This window comes from Schistocerca americana, chromosome X, assembly GCF_021461395.2.
Source record: "Schistocerca americana isolate TAMUIC-IGC-003095 chromosome X, iqSchAmer2.1, whole genome shotgun sequence".
NCBI classification, from domain to species: Eukaryota; Metazoa; Arthropoda; class Insecta; order Orthoptera; family Acrididae; genus Schistocerca; species Schistocerca americana.
In genome coordinates this window covers 997,366,620-997,384,651 of record NC_060130.1, presented here as the reverse complement: position 1 = coordinate 997,384,651, position 18,032 = coordinate 997,366,620, and the positions used below count along the sequence as shown (strand labels likewise).

The following is an 18,032-nucleotide window of genomic DNA, read 5'->3' as shown; positions in this document are numbered from 1 at the left end:
TAAACCGGTGAGGACTTCCCTATCCGCCACCTGGGACGCGCCACGTAGGAGTATCACCTCTCCTCCTATTATGACAGCATAGTAGGTTCGTGGTTCACTCTACAGTACCACCATTACAAACTGCTGACTTCGCAAACTACACAGAGAATCTTCAGAGGTGAAGGAACACTGCCACTGGATGAGCTAATTATGAACAGTATCACCCATAACAACATGTACAAGTGTAAAACACAAGAGAATCAAAGTGCTTTACATGATTGCTCTTCCCAACAGAATACAAAACAGGGCAACTTTATCCTCAAATGCAGGTTTATGAGAGTTGAATGAAACACTGATATGGCTTCAGTCTCTCTGAAAAGTTAAGTTGACAGAGTCCTAGTAGCAAACTATGTGCATCAGCTTATTAAATTTGCCGCACCCACCTGTACTCTGAAAAGGACTATGTACACCCCCCCCCCCTGCCCCCCCCCAAAAAAAAAAATTCCCAACAATTTAGCCAAACATTTGCCAAACTTTAATTCATACAGGGCAAATTTGGAATGCTGTTTAAAATACTGTACACACTGTAGATCCTGCCCTGATCATCCTGTGATCTTCATGTAATCTTCAAGCAGCTGTTGAAGTTATTCACCTCAGCTGCTCCTAATATTATGAGAGACTGTTTGATCTAGGCTTTTATGAGTCAGGCCTTTATGTCCAGGCAAAAGAAAAAGCTAAGCAAGTTCATCATTTGATTCCTAATATACACTATAATGTGCTTCATCTGATACAGTTGCTACCTCTACAGCTGATCCTTTAAGTTCATTAGTTTCAACAGTTAATCACACAGTGAAAGGACATACAAGACATACAAACAAACATTTTAGGAGTACCATGATGGAATATAGTTTATCATTCTGCAGCTTGTGAGTTAACGAGCATTTCGCTCTCATTTAAGTATATGGCCGAAAGAGCCAGCCTTCAGGAATTGGGAAAGAACACTGTCGTCTAGGACTGCGTGCCACAAAGAGCGCAGCTTCATAACGAGATGGGGAAATTCACAGGCGTTTATTGTGCTGAATGAGGCCTAAGTGCTGTAGTGTGCGAGTGAGACAGACAAGAACCTACGTCATAGGGAAACCCTGTAGAAGCTGTTTGTGGCCAGGGAGTGTTAAATATGCCACACCTAAGATTGGCCATAAAGGGAAACATTTATAAAAACTATTTAATTTTGTAGTAATTCAGAGAATGAAGCCACAGCAATTTTAATCTACCATCCTTAATAAATTTTCATGGTGATCCCAATAAAACTTGAATATTGGATCATATTTATAATAGTTTAGTATTTGCTGTTAAAATGAAATTAAGTTTTGTAACAAAGACCTGAATGCTGAAATCTGAATGCTTTGGTCGATCTTAAATATCGACATTTCATATAGAAGTACATCATTAAAATGACAAATGTTGTAAATATCAACTCTGTAACTTTATTTGTTTAAAGATACAGTAAATTTAAATTACCAGTATTTTCAGTTAAGCATCAGATCATCATTTCCTCCACACAAAACACTGAACTATGACAGCACGACATCTTATTGAATCATTAGGTAATAGAATATCTGTTGTAAAGTTTAGTGCATTACAGTTACTTTTGTTCTTTATTTATTTATTTATCTATCTATCAGAAAGCACATTGGTGCAAGGCTACTGGCCATGACATTCAAAGTTAAGAAGGAAATTGTATTGGTTTCATGTAAAAGAATTTAACATTTATTAGGTAATACATATAATTGCTACTTTATTTAGAACGTGAAAGTGGTCAAGCTTTGACTATTTAAATATGTTAAAATGTAAAATAATGTAGAATAAGCTGTGGCCGAACAGGTGGACGGCTTCAGGAAAGGTAACTGCACTAGTCAGTTGAGTGAGGATATTCGGTGAACAGGAAACGCGCACAGGGACGGGCAGAGGGACAGTGGTGGTGATGATGTGAAAGCAGACTGTCAGTCTTTAGGTAGCTAGGAAGTGAAACAACTTAGAAAATTTCGCATTTTGTGGTATCGCAGGACTTAGTCTCTGAGTGATGAGAAGCCACATGCCTGGTGTAAACTAACGTTTCATGTAGTTAACAAGGTGGAGTATGGACTTTTAATTCGCGATGAGACTGAATGATCGAACTGCGTCACATGGATATTCACTCGAGTGTAATAGTAATTCTATATATAATCACTTTCACTACCAGTTTGCTTTCTGAATAAACATTATTCTAACCAAATCACAACTGTATGGTCTACATCATTTATGGGTCGTTAATTTAGCTCCTAATATTATCATCATTTCTTCCCTGTCTCAGACGTTATGTCTGGTTAAAAATGGAAAGTGACGCAGACCTTGATCAAGTGTGACTTCCTTTTAACTGTATGGGATATGTTACATTGCATTTAGGAACTTTCGGGTAATTGAACATGTATCAATAATTACAGATTTCTGTAGTTGTATATATACATTTGGATGTAGCTGTATTGCATTGATGTACTGGTGGATATTGTGTGGTATGACTCCTGCAGTTGATAGTATAATTGGTATGATGTCAACTTTATCCTGATGCCACATGTCCTTGACTTCCTCAGCCAGTTAGTTGTGTTAATTTTTTTTATTGGTGAGTATGATGTCAGGTTTGTTATGTGGTGGTGTTTTATCTGTTATAATGATTCTGTTCCAGTATAATTTGTATTCATCATTCTCCAGTACATTGTGTGGTGCATACTTGTATGTGGGAGCTAGTTGTTTTATTAGTTTATGTTGTATGGCAAGTTGTTGATGTATTATTTTTGCTACATTGTCATGTCTTCTGGGGTATTCTGTATTTGCTAGTATTGTACATCCGCTTGTGATGTGATCTACTGTTTCTATTTGTTGTTTGCAAAGTCTGCATTTATCTGTTGTGGTATTGGGATCTTTAATAATATGCTTGCTGTAATATCTGCTGTTTATTGTTTGATCCCGTATTGCAATCATGAATTCTTCCATCTCACTGTATATATTGCCTTTTCTTAGCCATGTGTTGGATGCGTCTTGATCAATGTGTGGCTGTATTAGATGATACGGGTGCTCGCCATGTAGTGTTTTCTTTTTCCAATTTACTTTCTTCGTATTTGTTGATGTTATGTGATCTAAAGGGTTGTACAAGTGGTTATGAAATTGCAGTGGTGTAGCCAATTTATTTATATGAGTGATTGCTTTGTGTATTTTGCTAGTTTCTGCTCGTTCTATGAAGAATTTTCTTAAATTGTCTACCTGTCCATAATGTAGGTTTTTTTTGTCGATAAATCCCCTTCCTCCTTTCTTCCTGCTTAATGTGAATCTTTCTGTTGCTGGATGTATGTGATGTATTCTATATTTGTGGCATTGTGATCGTGTAAGTGTATTGAGTGCTTCTAGTTTTGTGTTGCTCCATTTCACAAATACAAATGAATAGGTCAATATTCGTATAGCATAAGTATTTATAGCTTTTGTCTTGTTTCTTGCTGTCAATTCTGTTTTCAGTATTTTTGTTAGTCTTTGTCTATATTTTTCTTTTACTGCTTCTTTAATATTTGTATTATCTATTCCTATTTTTTGTCCGCATCCTAGATATTTATAGGCATCTGTTTTTTCCAGTCGCTGTGGTTATCAAATATGTCATCATCTTGTTTAGTGTGTTTTCCCTCGACAATACTATTTTTCTTACATTTGTCTGTTCCAAAAGCCATATTTGTATCATTGCTGAATACTTCTGTTATCTTTAGTAATTGGTTGAGTGGTTGAGTTGTTGATTTGTTGCTGCCAGTAGTTTTAGATCATCCGTGTATAGCAAATGTGTGATTTTGTGTTGGTATGTTCCAGTAATATTATATCCATAATTTGTATTATTTAGCACCTTGGGTAGTGGGTTCAGAGCAAGGCAGAACCAGAAAGGAGTTAATGAGTCTCCTTGGTTCCACGCTTAATCTGTATTGGCTGTGATGTGATATTATCTGAATTTGTTTGGATATTAAGTGTGGTTTTCCAATGTTTCATTACTATGTTTAGGAACCGTATCAATTTAGGATCTACTTTGTATATTTCCAATATTTGTAGTAACCATGAGTGGGGTACACTATCAAAAGCTTTTTGGCAATCGTGCTCCTTTGCAACAGCCTTTTTGTTCATCTATAATTTTGTTCTGTGTTGTATGTCTCATTAATTTCTGTGTAATGACTGAAGTTAATATTTTGTGTATTGTTGGTAGGCATGTTATGGGGCGATATTTTGCTGGGTTTACTGTGTCTGCTTGATCTTTAGGTTTCAGATAAGTTATTCCATGTGTGAGTGTAGATGGGAATGTGTGTGGGTCTGCAACGTAACTGTTAAATAATTTAGTTAGATGTGAATGTGTTGAGGTGAACTACTTTAGCCAGAAATTTGCTATTTTATCTTTTCCAGGGGCTTTCCAATTGCGCGTAGAATTAATTGCTCAGGTGACTTCATGTTGCAAAATTATCACTTCAGGCATTTGTGGTATCATCTTGTACGTGTCTGTTTCTGCTTGTATCCACCATGCATGTCTGTTACGTTGTACCGGGATTGACCATATGTTGCTCCAGAAGTGTTCCATGTGTTGTGGTTGGAGGATTGTCTATTTTAATGTGTGTGTTATCTATTGTCTGGTAAAATTTATTTTGGTTTGTGTTGAATGTTTGGTTTCGTTTCCTTCTATTTTCGCTTTTTTTGTATCTTCTAAGTCATTTGGCCAATGCTTGTTATTTCTGCTTCTCTTCATCTAATTGCTCTATCACTTCTTGTTGTGAGATTTTACCTAACCTTTTTCGTTTTTGTCTGATATTTCATTTATAATAAATTTTTAGCTGTCCGATGTCTTTTCTCAGTTTTTCTATTCTGATCTGTAGCCTGTGTTGCCATGCTGGTTTTGTGGGTTTCTTCTGTGTGTTTGTTTGTTCTGATCTCTGCCTAGTGTGTATATTTGGTGTGCTGAGTGCTGCTATATGAACTCTTCCATAGTTTTATTTTCATTTATTTTGTTGTGTATGACTGTGTTGATAGTTGTTATTGTTGTTTCGACTTGTGGGTTATTTGGTGGTCTATGCAAGAATGGTCTAATGTCTGTATTTGTGTCTTTGTATTCTATATATGTCAGCTGAAATTTTTCTTCTACATCTAACATGTGTCACTTCCTTGTTCTATCTGTGCTTGTTCTGGTGGCTGTCTTAAGATTTTGTTTTCCTCTGATTGTTCAATTGATGCGTGTTGTTCTTTGTTTGTTTGATCGGGGATGTTTGAGTCCATTACTGTATTTTCTTCTTCTTCTGATTGCACATTATTTTGTTCCAGTATTTGTTGTACTTGTTGTTTGATGTTTTCTAATTCTGACTGGGGTATCCTGTTACTTTTGATTATTGTGCGGATCTGATCAGCTAGTCGTCGTTCTGTTAAAAATTTTAATTCTGGGTATCTGGTAATAAATGTTGTGTATACTTGTGATCTGTATCCAGTTGTGTTGGTTCCTAAGTTTGTTGCTTGGTAATAACAGAACATGAGGTGTCGATTAACTTCATCTGACCATCTCATCCTCTGCCTTTAGTAGTTTGTTCTTTTCGTCGCCTTTTACGACTGGCAGAGCATACCGGAGGCCTAGTCTTTTCCCGGGCCTCCACGGGGTTTATTATTATTATTATTATTATTATTTCTTTCTTGTCTCAGACGTTATGTCTGGTTAAAAATGGAAGGTGACGCAGACTTTGATCAAGCGTGACTTCCTTTTAACTGTACGGTATATGTTACATTGCATTTAGGAACTTTCGGGTAATTGAACAAGTGTCAATAATTACAGATTTCTGTAGTTGTATATATAAGTTTGGATGTAGCTGTATTGCATTGATGTACTGGTGGATATTGTGTGGTATGACTCCTGTAGTTGATAGTATAATTGGTATGTCAACTTTATCCTGATGCCACATGTCCTTGACTTCCTCAGCCAGTTGGATGTATTTTTCAATTTTTTCTCCTGTTTTCTTTTGTATATTTGTTGTATTGGGTATGGATATTTCGATTAGTTGTGTTAATTTCTTCTTTTTATTGTTGAGTATGATGTCAGGTTTGTTATGTGGTGGTGTTTTATCTGTTATAATGGTTCTGTTCCAGGATAATTTGTATTCAGCGTTCTCCAGTACATTTTGTGGTGCATACTTGTATGTGGGAACATGTTGTTTTATAAGTTTATGTTGTAAGGCAAGCTGTTGATGTATTATTTTTGCTACATTGTCATGTCTTCTGGGGTATTCTGTATTTGCTAGTATTGTACATCCACTTGTGATGTGATCTACTGTTTCTATTTGTTGTTTGCAAAGTCTGCATTTATCTGTTGTGGTATTGGGATCTTTAATAATATGCTTGCTGTAATCTCTGGTGTTTATTGTTTGACCCTGTATTGCAATCATGAATCCTTCCGTCTCACTGTATATATTGCCTTTTCTTAGCCATGTGTTGGATGTGTCTTGATCGATGTGTGGCTGTGTTAGATTATACGGGTGCTTATTATTATTATTATTATTATTATTATTGTCGTTGTATGTTACATGAACGTTGTATGTTTCATACAATTTCTCAAACTTGCCATCAGCCAGACAATTAACCAAAGGGTCACAAGGGTCTAAGTTAGGGCGTGTAATGCAACACGTGCGGTTCAACCCCTAGACGAGTTTGAGCCAATACATTTTGACAAAGAGGAACTGCATGTGAGCCTGAACATCTTTGAGATATTAGCTAGCAGCTGAATGTAGGAAATTTATAGGGTTGTGATAAGCAGTTAATTAAGATGGTTAGTTCATAGTTACAGAGGACATATTTGCTAAATGTTAGTATCCTACTGGAAGAGAGATGTACTCAATACCAAATTAAAAATAATGGAGTGCAACATGTTTAACATACTTTGAACTAATAATGAAATTTACCATTAAGAAATGAAATTATCATTTTGTTGACCACTTCAGGCTTCTCTTGATGAGGATAGTGTCCAGTTCCATTTACAATTTTTACAAGGAATTTTTCTGTGAACTCTGTTGATGTGACAATACTTTCCAGAGTGAGACATGGATCCCGATTGCCAGTAATGAACATGCACGGTGCCTTCACTGGTTCACAGACAGGACTTATTCTTTGAAAAGGTAGGTTTCTGAAATAGTTGATGGCTCCAGTCCAATCCTCTGAAAGATGGAATGAAAGCTTACAGTATTTACACACCAACAGTAAATATGTACATGCTGTATACGCCATTTTAAATTCTAAACCAAGTACTGAATGATGCGTGTCTTTTCCTTCATAAAATTATATGTGCTTATATACAATGCCTGACAAAAAAGTGAAGCTCTCAGAAGGAGAAGATAAAATGAAATCAAACTTCTGGAGCTGAGAGGATATGTGAAGTTATTTCACTAATTACAGTTATGAGTCAAATTTACAAAAAAACTTGATAGTTTCAGCCCATCTAGCAGTATGATGTTACAGGCCCTGATGCCTGCACAATTCAGTTTGGAATGGCGTCATAAAGCAGTTTTATCTTCTCCCGGGGCAAGCTGGCCCACAACTGTTTTAACTGGTCCTTTATATTCTGGATAATGGCCCTGGGACCAAGTTGACATTTGAACAAGTCCCATACATTTTCTTTTGGGGGCAGATGTGCAAACTCTCGCTGGCCACAATGTACCTCATCATACAGACAGTTCATAGATACACATGCCAATTGGGGCTAATCTGTGTCCTGTTGAAAAATGGCACCACAACACGGTCACATCAGAATTAACACCTGAGGATGCAGGAAGTCCTTGATGTACCGCTGTGCTGTCACAGTTCCCTCAATCACTACCAGTCAGTCATGATCTGAAGTCATACCCCATGGCTCCCCACACCATGATGCTAGGAGCAACATCACTGTGTGCCTCCAAAACATTGGAAGAATGGAACCTCTCACCAGGTTACCACCTTACTTAACACGATGTGATGCCATTCATCAGTGCCCCATACTTCCCAGCCATGGTAGCACTTCAGACACAGCCATTTTTGTTGGGGTGTTAATAACAGCCTACACAAGGGACTGGAGGATGACCAGGAACCCACAAACATCACAGTGGCTCCACCAAGAGTGAGCAAGTGACAGTTTTCCTGGACCCATTGCACTAAGGAATGGGCAGTGTACATCGCACAGACTTTGAAGGGCACTGAGAGAGCCTGAGTAGAGGTAACAACTGAAAAGACTATGTTACCGGATGTACTCCGTGGCCTGATACAGGGCAAAGAGCTTGGTTGTAATCACTGAGCACTGTGCCAGAAGCCGATATCGAAAGACACAGGTGCCAATGATTTAAGGCACACCTGACCCCATGTGCAGTCCGAGAGCCATCAGCGTACACAAATGTACTACCATGAAGTTCCATGCAAAGGTCGTGAAACTGAAGGCAATAGAAAGAGGCTGGACTAGTGTCCTTAGGAAGCTAGTCAAGGCCACGGTTAACTTGGGCTGCTTCACGAAGCCAAGATGGTGAAGGGTTCACACCCACCACGAAAGTTGCAGGTGGTCTTAAGTTAAGCTGCCGTAGCAAGTGCCGAAAGCCGAAAGCAGACTACAGGAGGTAACAGAAGAGGGATGCACCCCATACCCATGGCACACAAGTGGCATGCATACCTGCTAAGGAGAAAGTCACAGCAGTAGGACAGTGGTAGTTCAGCAGCTTCAGCATACAGACTCTCAACCAGACTAGTGTAAAAGGCGCCAGTGGCCAAACAGATGTAACAATGGTGGATAGTGTTGAGATTGCGTAAGAGGGATGGACATGCAGATGCATAAACGAAGCACCCATGGTCAAGTTTCGAACAAACAAGGGACTGATACAAACAGAGAAGGGTGGTTCAATCGCCACCCCAGGAAGTACCATTGAGGGCACGTAGGACACTGAGGAACCGCGTACATCGGGCTGCCAGATAAGACACATGGGAGGACCAAGAGTGTTTCCTATCATGCATGAGCCCCAGGAATTTCATAGTTTCAATGAATGGAAGTGCAACAGGCCCACGATATAAAGATGGTGGGAGAAACCATTTGTGCCTCCAGAAATTCAGACAGACAGTTTGTCAGTGGAAAAACGAAAGCCATTGTCAAGCTCCAGGAGTAAAGATGATCAAGACATCGCTGAAGACGCCGCTCAGTGAGACAGGTCTGTGGAGAACTGCAATAGATGACAAAAGTGTCAACAAAAAGGGAGCCGGAGATGCCCGGCAGCAGACAAGCCATTATAGGGTTAATGACGATAGCAAAGAAGACGACGCTCAGGATGGAACCCCGAGGCACACTGTTTTCCTGGATAAAGGTGTCCGACAAGGCAGAACCCTCACACACCTTGAAAACTCAGTCTTTCAAAAATTCCTGAAGAGAACAGGTCAGGCGGAGACGGAAGCCTCACGTGTAGAGTATGGAGGAAGCCAGTTCTCCAGCAGATGTCTTAGGCCTTCTATATATATAAAAAAAAATAAAAAAATAAAAAAATAAAAAAAAGCAGCCCTAGTCTGGGATTTCCGCAGAAAACCATTAATGACATGGGTGGACAAAGTAACGTGATAGGTAACTACAGAGCACTGCGCTTGAAATCCACATTGAGCATTTGTTAATAAATTGTGAGACTCAAGCCACCATACCAGCCGGGGATGAATCATACATTGCATCATCTTGCAAACGCAACTGATGAGAGAGATGGTGTGGTAGTAGGTAGAAAGAAAATTTTTGTCCTTACAGGTTTGGTATGAGTATGACGGTGGCTTCATGCCAGCATCCGGGACATGTGCCCTCTGCCCAGATGCGGTTGTACATGTTAAGCAGAAAGTGGTTGCCTGCAAGAGAAAGGTGCTACAACGTCTGAATGTTGACAGTGTCTGGCCCTGGTGCAGAGGATCGGAATGAACTGAGAGCATGATCTACCTCGTTCATAGTAAAGGCGGCATTGTAGCACTCACGATTCTGAGATAAGAAGGGTTTTGGCCAAGCCGCCCCAGCTGGTTTCCGATGGGGGAAGGCATGGGGATAGTGGGAAGAGCTCAAAACTTCCGCAAAATGATGGTCCAAGGTGTTGGAGATAGCAATAGGGTCCACAATAACATCGTTTGCTGGACATTGGGGAATGGATCTTGGTCCCAGAGAGCTCTTGGACGTTGGCCCACATGACAGATGAAGGGGTGGAACTGTTAAAATGAAATCCAGCTAGCTTGTGCCATGAAATCCAGCTAGCTTGTTTGCTATCCTGAAGAACACAATGACACTTTGCACGCATCTGTTTATAATGAATGCAGTTTGCCATCGTAACATGACGGTTAAAAACACAGAGAGAACGTCCCTGTGCACAAATTGTGCCGCAGCGTGCCTCAGTCCACCAAGTAACTGGGACAAAGCGTTGTAAAGAGGAAGCCCAAGAAATGGAACGTTCTGCAGCAGTAAGGATAATGTTTGTGAGATATTCCACCTAACTGGGGAAATCTTGTTCTTAAAAGGTCACCATGGAGTAAAGCCACGAGTCAGCCCAGTGAGCTGCCATTTGGGCGTGCATGCGGGTGGGATAGGAGTCAGCAAACATAGCACATGGAAAATGGTCACTCGAGCTGACATCTGAAAGAATAGACCTATCAAGACAATGGGCAAACCAGACAGTGCAGGATAGGTCTGAATAGGAATAGGTGTGCAAGAAGCTTGAAAAGAATGTGGGTGCTCTAGTGTTAAGGCAGAAGAGGTTGGGGATTTTTTCCCATGGTTTTAGGGCATAGAACTGCTACAGTTTTGAGTGCCCATTCTGTGGCTTAGGGAAGGGTAAAAAACTGAATGTTAATTCAGCAGCAATGGGAGCAAAACTCAAAAAGGACGGAATTTAGAAAAGGACGGAAATCTTAGAAAACTACTACTGAAGGGGTGGGAGGGGGGGGTGGTTGTCCCCAAAAAAGAGCTTCAAATGACCGATGTCATCTTACTGACACAAACTCAAGGATACGATCAGCTCAGCGCTTGTCATCTGCTAAAAGGGAAGACGTATCAGGCGACAGCTGTAAGCAGGTGCGAAGTGGATTAAAATAGGGGCACTGAAGTAAAAGGTCTCTCACTGTCCATGGTTGAGAGCAGTGGGGACAAAGCAGGGGATGATTGCCACTTGAAAGATGTCAGTGGCTAGGAAGACAGTGCCCTATCTGGAGTCCTGTTAAAATTACCTCCTCCCAACAACGAGGCCGGGAGGAAGAGGTCCAAGCACAGGGCAGAGGTTTTACGTCCCGTAATTTATTATCAGGAAGCGTAGGCCAATGTGTATGCCATGACAGAACAACAGGACGACATAAAACGCTCTGTAGATCGGCTAAGGGAATCACGCAAACAGCGAGCTGAAGAAGAGAGACTGCAGCCTTGGCCGCTATATTAACTGCCTCATTTTGCGAATTCCAACGTGCCCCGAGATCCAGAGGCATGCCACAGAGACGTCCCCCATCAGGAGCAAGTGGAAGCAGTCCTGAATCCAGAGAGTGGGTGGGATAAAGAGCTTGGAGGTTGAGGAGGGAGCTGAGTGAATCCGAGCATATGATATACTATAGCCGCTTATAGTGACAGATGTACTAGACAGCCTGGGGAACAGCGTAAATCTCCACAGTAAAAACCGAACACTGGTCGGGAAGACGAAATCTATTATGGGTTTCACCAACAATATAGGCACACTCAATACCAGATGTGGTTTTTGAGCCGTCAGTGTAAATAAATGTGGCATTCTCCATTTAGAGCAGCAAATGCCCAATGATAAACTATAGGGGGGTTACTATCATTGGGAAGCTGACAAAGGTCACGGAGCAGGTAGATGCGGGGAAGAAACCAAGGTGGCACCATACCACCATTTGTCAAGAAAGTTTTAGGAAAGTGGAAGGAAAAAGAACACAGCAGTTGACAGAAGCACACTCCTGGTGGTAGGAGAGAGGAAGAGCTGCCTGCATACCCTATCCAAGGTGGTGTCCAAAAAAAGGGCAAGGGTCGGATGGGCAGACATGGAATACAGGTAACTAGAGTAATGGCTCAGTAGGACAGCTCACCAATTGGACAGCAAAGGTTCAGCAGTCTCAGCATACAAGCTCTGCACGGGGCTGGTGTAAAAAGTTCCATACGCTAAACGCAATCCACAGTGGTGGACAGAGTCAAGATGCAGAAGAATAGATGGTCCAATTTTGCGCACACTAAGGCGCAATATAGACAGAGGAGGACCATTCGGTCCACTCCCCAAGAGGTACCACTCAGAACACAGAGGGTGTTGAGGGATCACAGACAGCAAGCCGAAAGATATGAAATGTGGGAAGACCAGCACAGTTTTCTGTCAAACATAAGGCCCAAGAATTTGGCGACGTCTGCAAACAGAAGGTCGACATGCCCAGATATAGGGTAGGCGGAGGAAACTCTGTACAATGGCAAAACTTTACACATACGGCCTTACTGGCAGAAAAGTAGAAGCCAGTTTCGATGCCATGTTGTGAAGTAATTTATCGTGTCTCATAGGTATGGTATGCTGGCTCGCTGGCATTGACAACCAGTTCCACTGAGGGATGCTGTTGCTCGATAACCGGAGCGATAATGTCACTTACCTTGATATGCATAGTAGGTACTTCTTTAAGTTGCAGTGAGTGCATACTGTCTTCATCCATCACAATAACTGAATTTGGGCAGAGATACAACAATAATTTTTTTTTAACCCTCTGTTTAAATACAGTGTACATCACCTCACTGTGGTAATCCTTGGAACTCTGACTCTGAAGCTTTAAACATTAGTTTACTCTCATGAATAAACCCTCTGTCTACTGACTCTGCATGTACAATAATAAGGCAATTACCTTCACCTAATGGAACTTTAATACAACCACGCCCATCACTTGTTTTCCAGCACAGTGATCATGTATGATTCTGGTTCACATAGATTTCACTGATATTATCAATGTGAGCTATACCACTGTCTAGAATCTCATGCATTGTTCTTAAAAATGTGGTCATCACAGCCACAATATTATTTCTCTCCACAAGGAATTTTCCCCCATTGTTCATCTTAATATATCAAAATCCCATGTCCTTTAACAATCTTTGTGTTGTCTAACAACTGCTGTTAAAATCAAAGTTTTCTCTCATTCTCACAACTAAACTGTCTGCAGTCAGGTATTCACCTATCGAATACCTACCTAATAATGTACAATGTGAAACGTTCTTAGCAGAATCATCCAGATTGCCTCCTTCCTACAATTGTATCACTTCCCTAGTGATTTAAAAGATTCAAACTCATTCACTGGCTTTGATAGGTGCGTTCATTAGAGATATGCTACACAGTTCTCAGCCCCACACCACACCCCTCAGTCGGTCTCACCATGCTGTTGGCAACATTGGATCGAGCACTATGTCACGACAGGTCATCTGGTTTAGACACACTGTTGATGAAGTTATACACTCTGAACACTACAACTCTTTCTTGCTTGTGAAAGACTTGTCACTTTTCTGATCCATTAATCATGATAAACACTTCACAAATAAAATAGCCATCAACACACGTACACTGGAGAAAACATCACCACACTCAGCAATGCATGAAATAGACTGAAATAATGGAATGATGCTATTGGCTTCAGCGTCACATGGTGCACTGTCTTGTTACTGTGCATTTGCCCCTCCACTCACCTTTTTAGCTGAACACCACTGTAACTGAGGGTATAAGAGGCAGATACATCTTTGGGAATATGCTTAATAGATTTCACCCAAGTTAAGCTCGCAGCAACACAAGGTCAGTGTATGCAGGCTGACCAAGATTTTATCCAACTTTATTACAGATATGTGGTACCACTACATTCAATGATGTATGTTGGGAACTTTTAATTCAAGTAAACAAAAACTTCACTGTAGTATTGACAGTGTGCTTTTAACCACAAGAAATTTTGTTGTGTCAGAAGATAGACACACAGATATATGCAACCCTGCAGGTTTTTGCTGCAAAGTAATTGTTACTATGGAAGTCAGCAGATGTATCCATGGATATTCATATCGGCATATAACTTTACCATCTGCTAACTGTAAACTGTGTTGAAATTTCAGGTCTTCTAAGACTATCATTTCATATATCACAGACAAGTAATTTGCTAGAACATTGTTTATGTGCAAAATCATGAATTTGCCGAAGTATATATATCTCTCTCTGCGAACAGCAGCCCTCAAATAGAGAACACTTTCCAGCACTGATTTAGCCATAAACCAAAGTCGCATCTCTTTTTGTACAAAATATAATCAAATTTTAATTATCATCTCAAAAGATGTCTAAGGTTTTGCTTCTTTGCAGCTACACGTCTGCAGTCCTGGTACGCAATGACCCACAACACAAACAAAAAAATATGAACTTTAACTATTTTTTGGGCTAATAATCAAAACTTCATGGCCACACCTCATGAAGAAATGTTTGATCAATACCAGTCAAGACAGCACTTAATAATAAAACTAACAGTTACCTGTGTTTAACAAATTAATGGAACATTTCCACTACATCATGTAGAAACAATTAAGCTGTGAGATAGTGAAAGTGAAAGCAAATAATATCAACAGAGTTTTACCTTTCCTAGAAAAAGCATATTTGTTTGCTACAAGATAATCATCCGCATCACTCTTTTTTTGAAGATGAGGGTATCGCTGATTGATTATGCTCAGACCATTTCTTAAGGCTTCTGTTTCTGGTAAGTAAGGAAGTTGACTGAAACTGATCCAGCTGAAACATTGACATATATTTTACAAACATCAATCAAGTTAACTGCACCCCCCACCTCAAGTACGAGAGGTTTACAAATTAAGACTTTCTTATACTTAAAAACAGCAATTTCATTTCTACAATATGTACATTAAGCATTAGTAGTAAAAATATTATTTGCTCCAGTTTAAAAACCTACAGACTATGGAACTACTTTGAAACTACAAATACTCTGCATGTGCACACAAGTGCACATACTTTCTTATAGGTCACCCTGAATATTTGGAACAAATATGCAGTACTGTTAAATTGGTGGTTTAAATAACTGGCAAACAATTTTAGTTTGAGACAGTATGCTAAATGCAGATTGGTAGAAGACTTTGTTTAGACGACATACATGTACTTCAATAAATCGAAAGCATAATTTATTTGTAAGATTAATCAACCTGTTAATGAGGATTACACAGAAAGAATGTTTCTTTGAACTTATAATCTACACTATACTGCAATCAGTGGCTAGATGCAACAATTCAGCATTAGGAAACAGTAGCATATATTTCTTGCAGGTCTCAAAATACAGTGACACTGGAGGTTCACCATTTTACAGACATCCACAAATCTGAAGTATGAACTAAGCCAGCTGAAAAAAGTTGCAGCAAATATAGCCAAGGTAGTAATAACAAGAAAATAATACAGGAAACTTAATTTAATTTTTGATGATATATGATATATAGTGTCTGTACCCAATAAATTCATCACAGAAGGAGCAAACAGATGAAAGAAATGACAAACTGATTTTATGAATGAATTTGGAAGTGGATATGTACTTATAAATTTAAAAATAATATTGATGTTGCAAAGTACACTTACATTTTTAAATTAACACTTATGGTATTATCAGAAGTGGCAACCCGAAGTGTGAACACCTGCACAGATGATGATGGATGATATTTCTTCTAGGGTGCCCAACAACATGATTCTCAGTGCCCAAGCTGGATATGAATGTTTCCAGTTTGTGAAGTGAAGAAAAATTTCTCCTTACAGAACAATTTTTTATAATTGTACACAAAGGAAATGTAATAGCACCTGTTTCAGAATGTGTCACTTAACATTCAGAAGGACCCACCTGTGACGAGACCAAATCCACATATATCCCACCACTACCAACGCTGCCCACCTCAAAAATGTCTCGAGTTAAAAATTACATAAAATGAATAAGCCCAAAATGTAGAAGACAAGAAGGAAGGAAGATTAAAGTTTAACATCTCATCAAGGACAATGTCACTAGAGAGAGCACAACTTCAGAATGTTGAAGAATACAGAACATTTTCCATAAATAATTTAGGGAAACTACAAAACACCAAAATCTGGATGGCTGGACAAGGACTTTTAACTACTGTTGTCCTGAATACAAGTCCAGTGCCTAACCACTGTGCCAACTTGCTTGATAACACTAGGAGGACCTCAATAGCATCTACATTGGTCTTGCTAAGAAGTGCTTTGTCCAGATCCCTAATGACTTTTTTGACCCATGGGCAGTTCACGAATAGTGGCTCTGCTAGAGATGAGCAAAATGATGGAAGTTGGAGATTATGTGACTGCCTTAGCTTTAAAGGAATGTTGTATTGTCAGGAGCTGCCATCTGGTAGTAAGTGATAGCTCACAGCTTCAGCACCCTGTTGTCATTCTGATACCCACAGTGTATTGTGTCCAACATCTACATATGAAGTTATAGCAAACCATAAATGATACACTCATATCCTAACGGGACTGGAAAAAATGTTTCATAAAATAGTTTTAGACAAACGTTCAGGCTGGAATACTTTAAAAAGTCTACGGCTGTAAGTGCTGGTACACGAAGTTTCCACAAGTGTGGAAGCCATGTGAGCCTTTGATCGAATGCCACTCAGAAATCTGATTGATTAAAAAATATTTCTGATTCATTAAAATTGTGGCGGATGATTAAAATGAAAACATTATTTTATCTGCTGAAAACTTAAAACCTGTCTTGTACCCAATCCTCCAGTCTGTCAAGTGTCAATTGTAGCTGATTAGCTGTAGAAGCTATACAGGAGGTGGAGTAGATCATCATACAACTGACAACAAAGACATCTTCAATGGACACACTACCGTGTAAGTTGTGTCTTTTATAGCAATGTTGAGGGTAACAATATGTGCCTTACAAGGACACCATTCTCTTGCATAAAACTGCTCGAGAGTATGCCTCCTACTTGATGATGGAATGAGCACTCTAAAAGGAAGAATTTTAATAAAATTGGCAACCATAAAAATGGCAACCTTCCACAGAAGGCCAGTTGTGAAGCTAGATGAGTATGTTTTACCACCACATAGTGTCATATGCTTTTCCAGTATCAAAGAATATTCCTACACGGTACAATCTGAGGTCATACTTGGGTCATTCCAGTGACTGGCAGAGAAGGTTGAAAACACCAGCCTTGCACAGGGAGTTTCAATGAAGCTCACTATTTGCAGCATTGTCCCTAGAGAGGATTATGGTCCTTTGGTTCCAAGTCAAATGGAAAGACTAAACCAGAGACTTCGAAGGTTTTGTGACAAACTAGGCTGCTACTTTCTGTCCTAACGGTTAACTGCCAAACTGCTAAAGCATTCCCAACAAACTGCCAGAGTTTGAAGCACAGCTGAAAAGCAGCAGAGCTCACATAATATTAGGTACAGAAAACTGGTTGAAACCTGTAATTAATAGCAGTGAGATTTTTGGGGAAAATTTAAGTGTAAATTGAAAGGATAGGCAAATGGAGGTGGTGGATTTGTCTCAGTAGACAAACTCAAACCCACCGAGACAGAAACTGAAGCTACGTGTCAGATTGTTTGAGCGAGACTCAGTGTCGGGGGTGTGCATGAAATAATTGGATTCTTCTATCGCCCACCAGGTTCATCTCTTGATATAACTGAAGACTTTCAGAAACCTCAGTTTACTTGCATGTAAGTTCCTCAATCATATTGTACTCATTGGTGGAGGGTTTAATCACCCAACAGTCAATTGGGAAGATTACAGTTTTATTAGTGGTGGGCATGATGTAAGACATCCTGTGAAACATTACTAAATGCCTTCTCTGAAAACTATTTAGAACAGATAGTTCGTAATTCTGAAATATATTCATTTTAATGGCAATAAATAAACTTGACCTCTTTGAGAATGTCCACGTCAAAAGTGTTATAAGTGACTGATGCAGTTTTGGCAACATGATTACCAAAATACAAATGACA

General features: G+C 39.6%; 1 protein-coding gene across 1 annotated transcript in view; it reads right to left on the bottom strand.

Moving 5' to 3' along the window:
- LOC124556689 (epoxide hydrolase 4-like) overlaps positions 1 to 18,032 on the bottom strand; it is a 95,611-nt gene that overhangs the window by 10,941 nt on the left and 66,638 nt on the right. Inside the window, exons 4-5 of the mRNA XM_047130664.1 lie at positions 14,653 to 14,804; positions 6,969 to 7,220 (exon numbers count right to left, since the gene is read on the bottom strand). Coding sequence (XP_046986620.1) covers positions 6,969 to 7,220; positions 14,653 to 14,804 — 404 coding nt within the window. The remainder of the gene's footprint in view (positions 1 to 6,968; positions 7,221 to 14,652; positions 14,805 to 18,032) is intronic.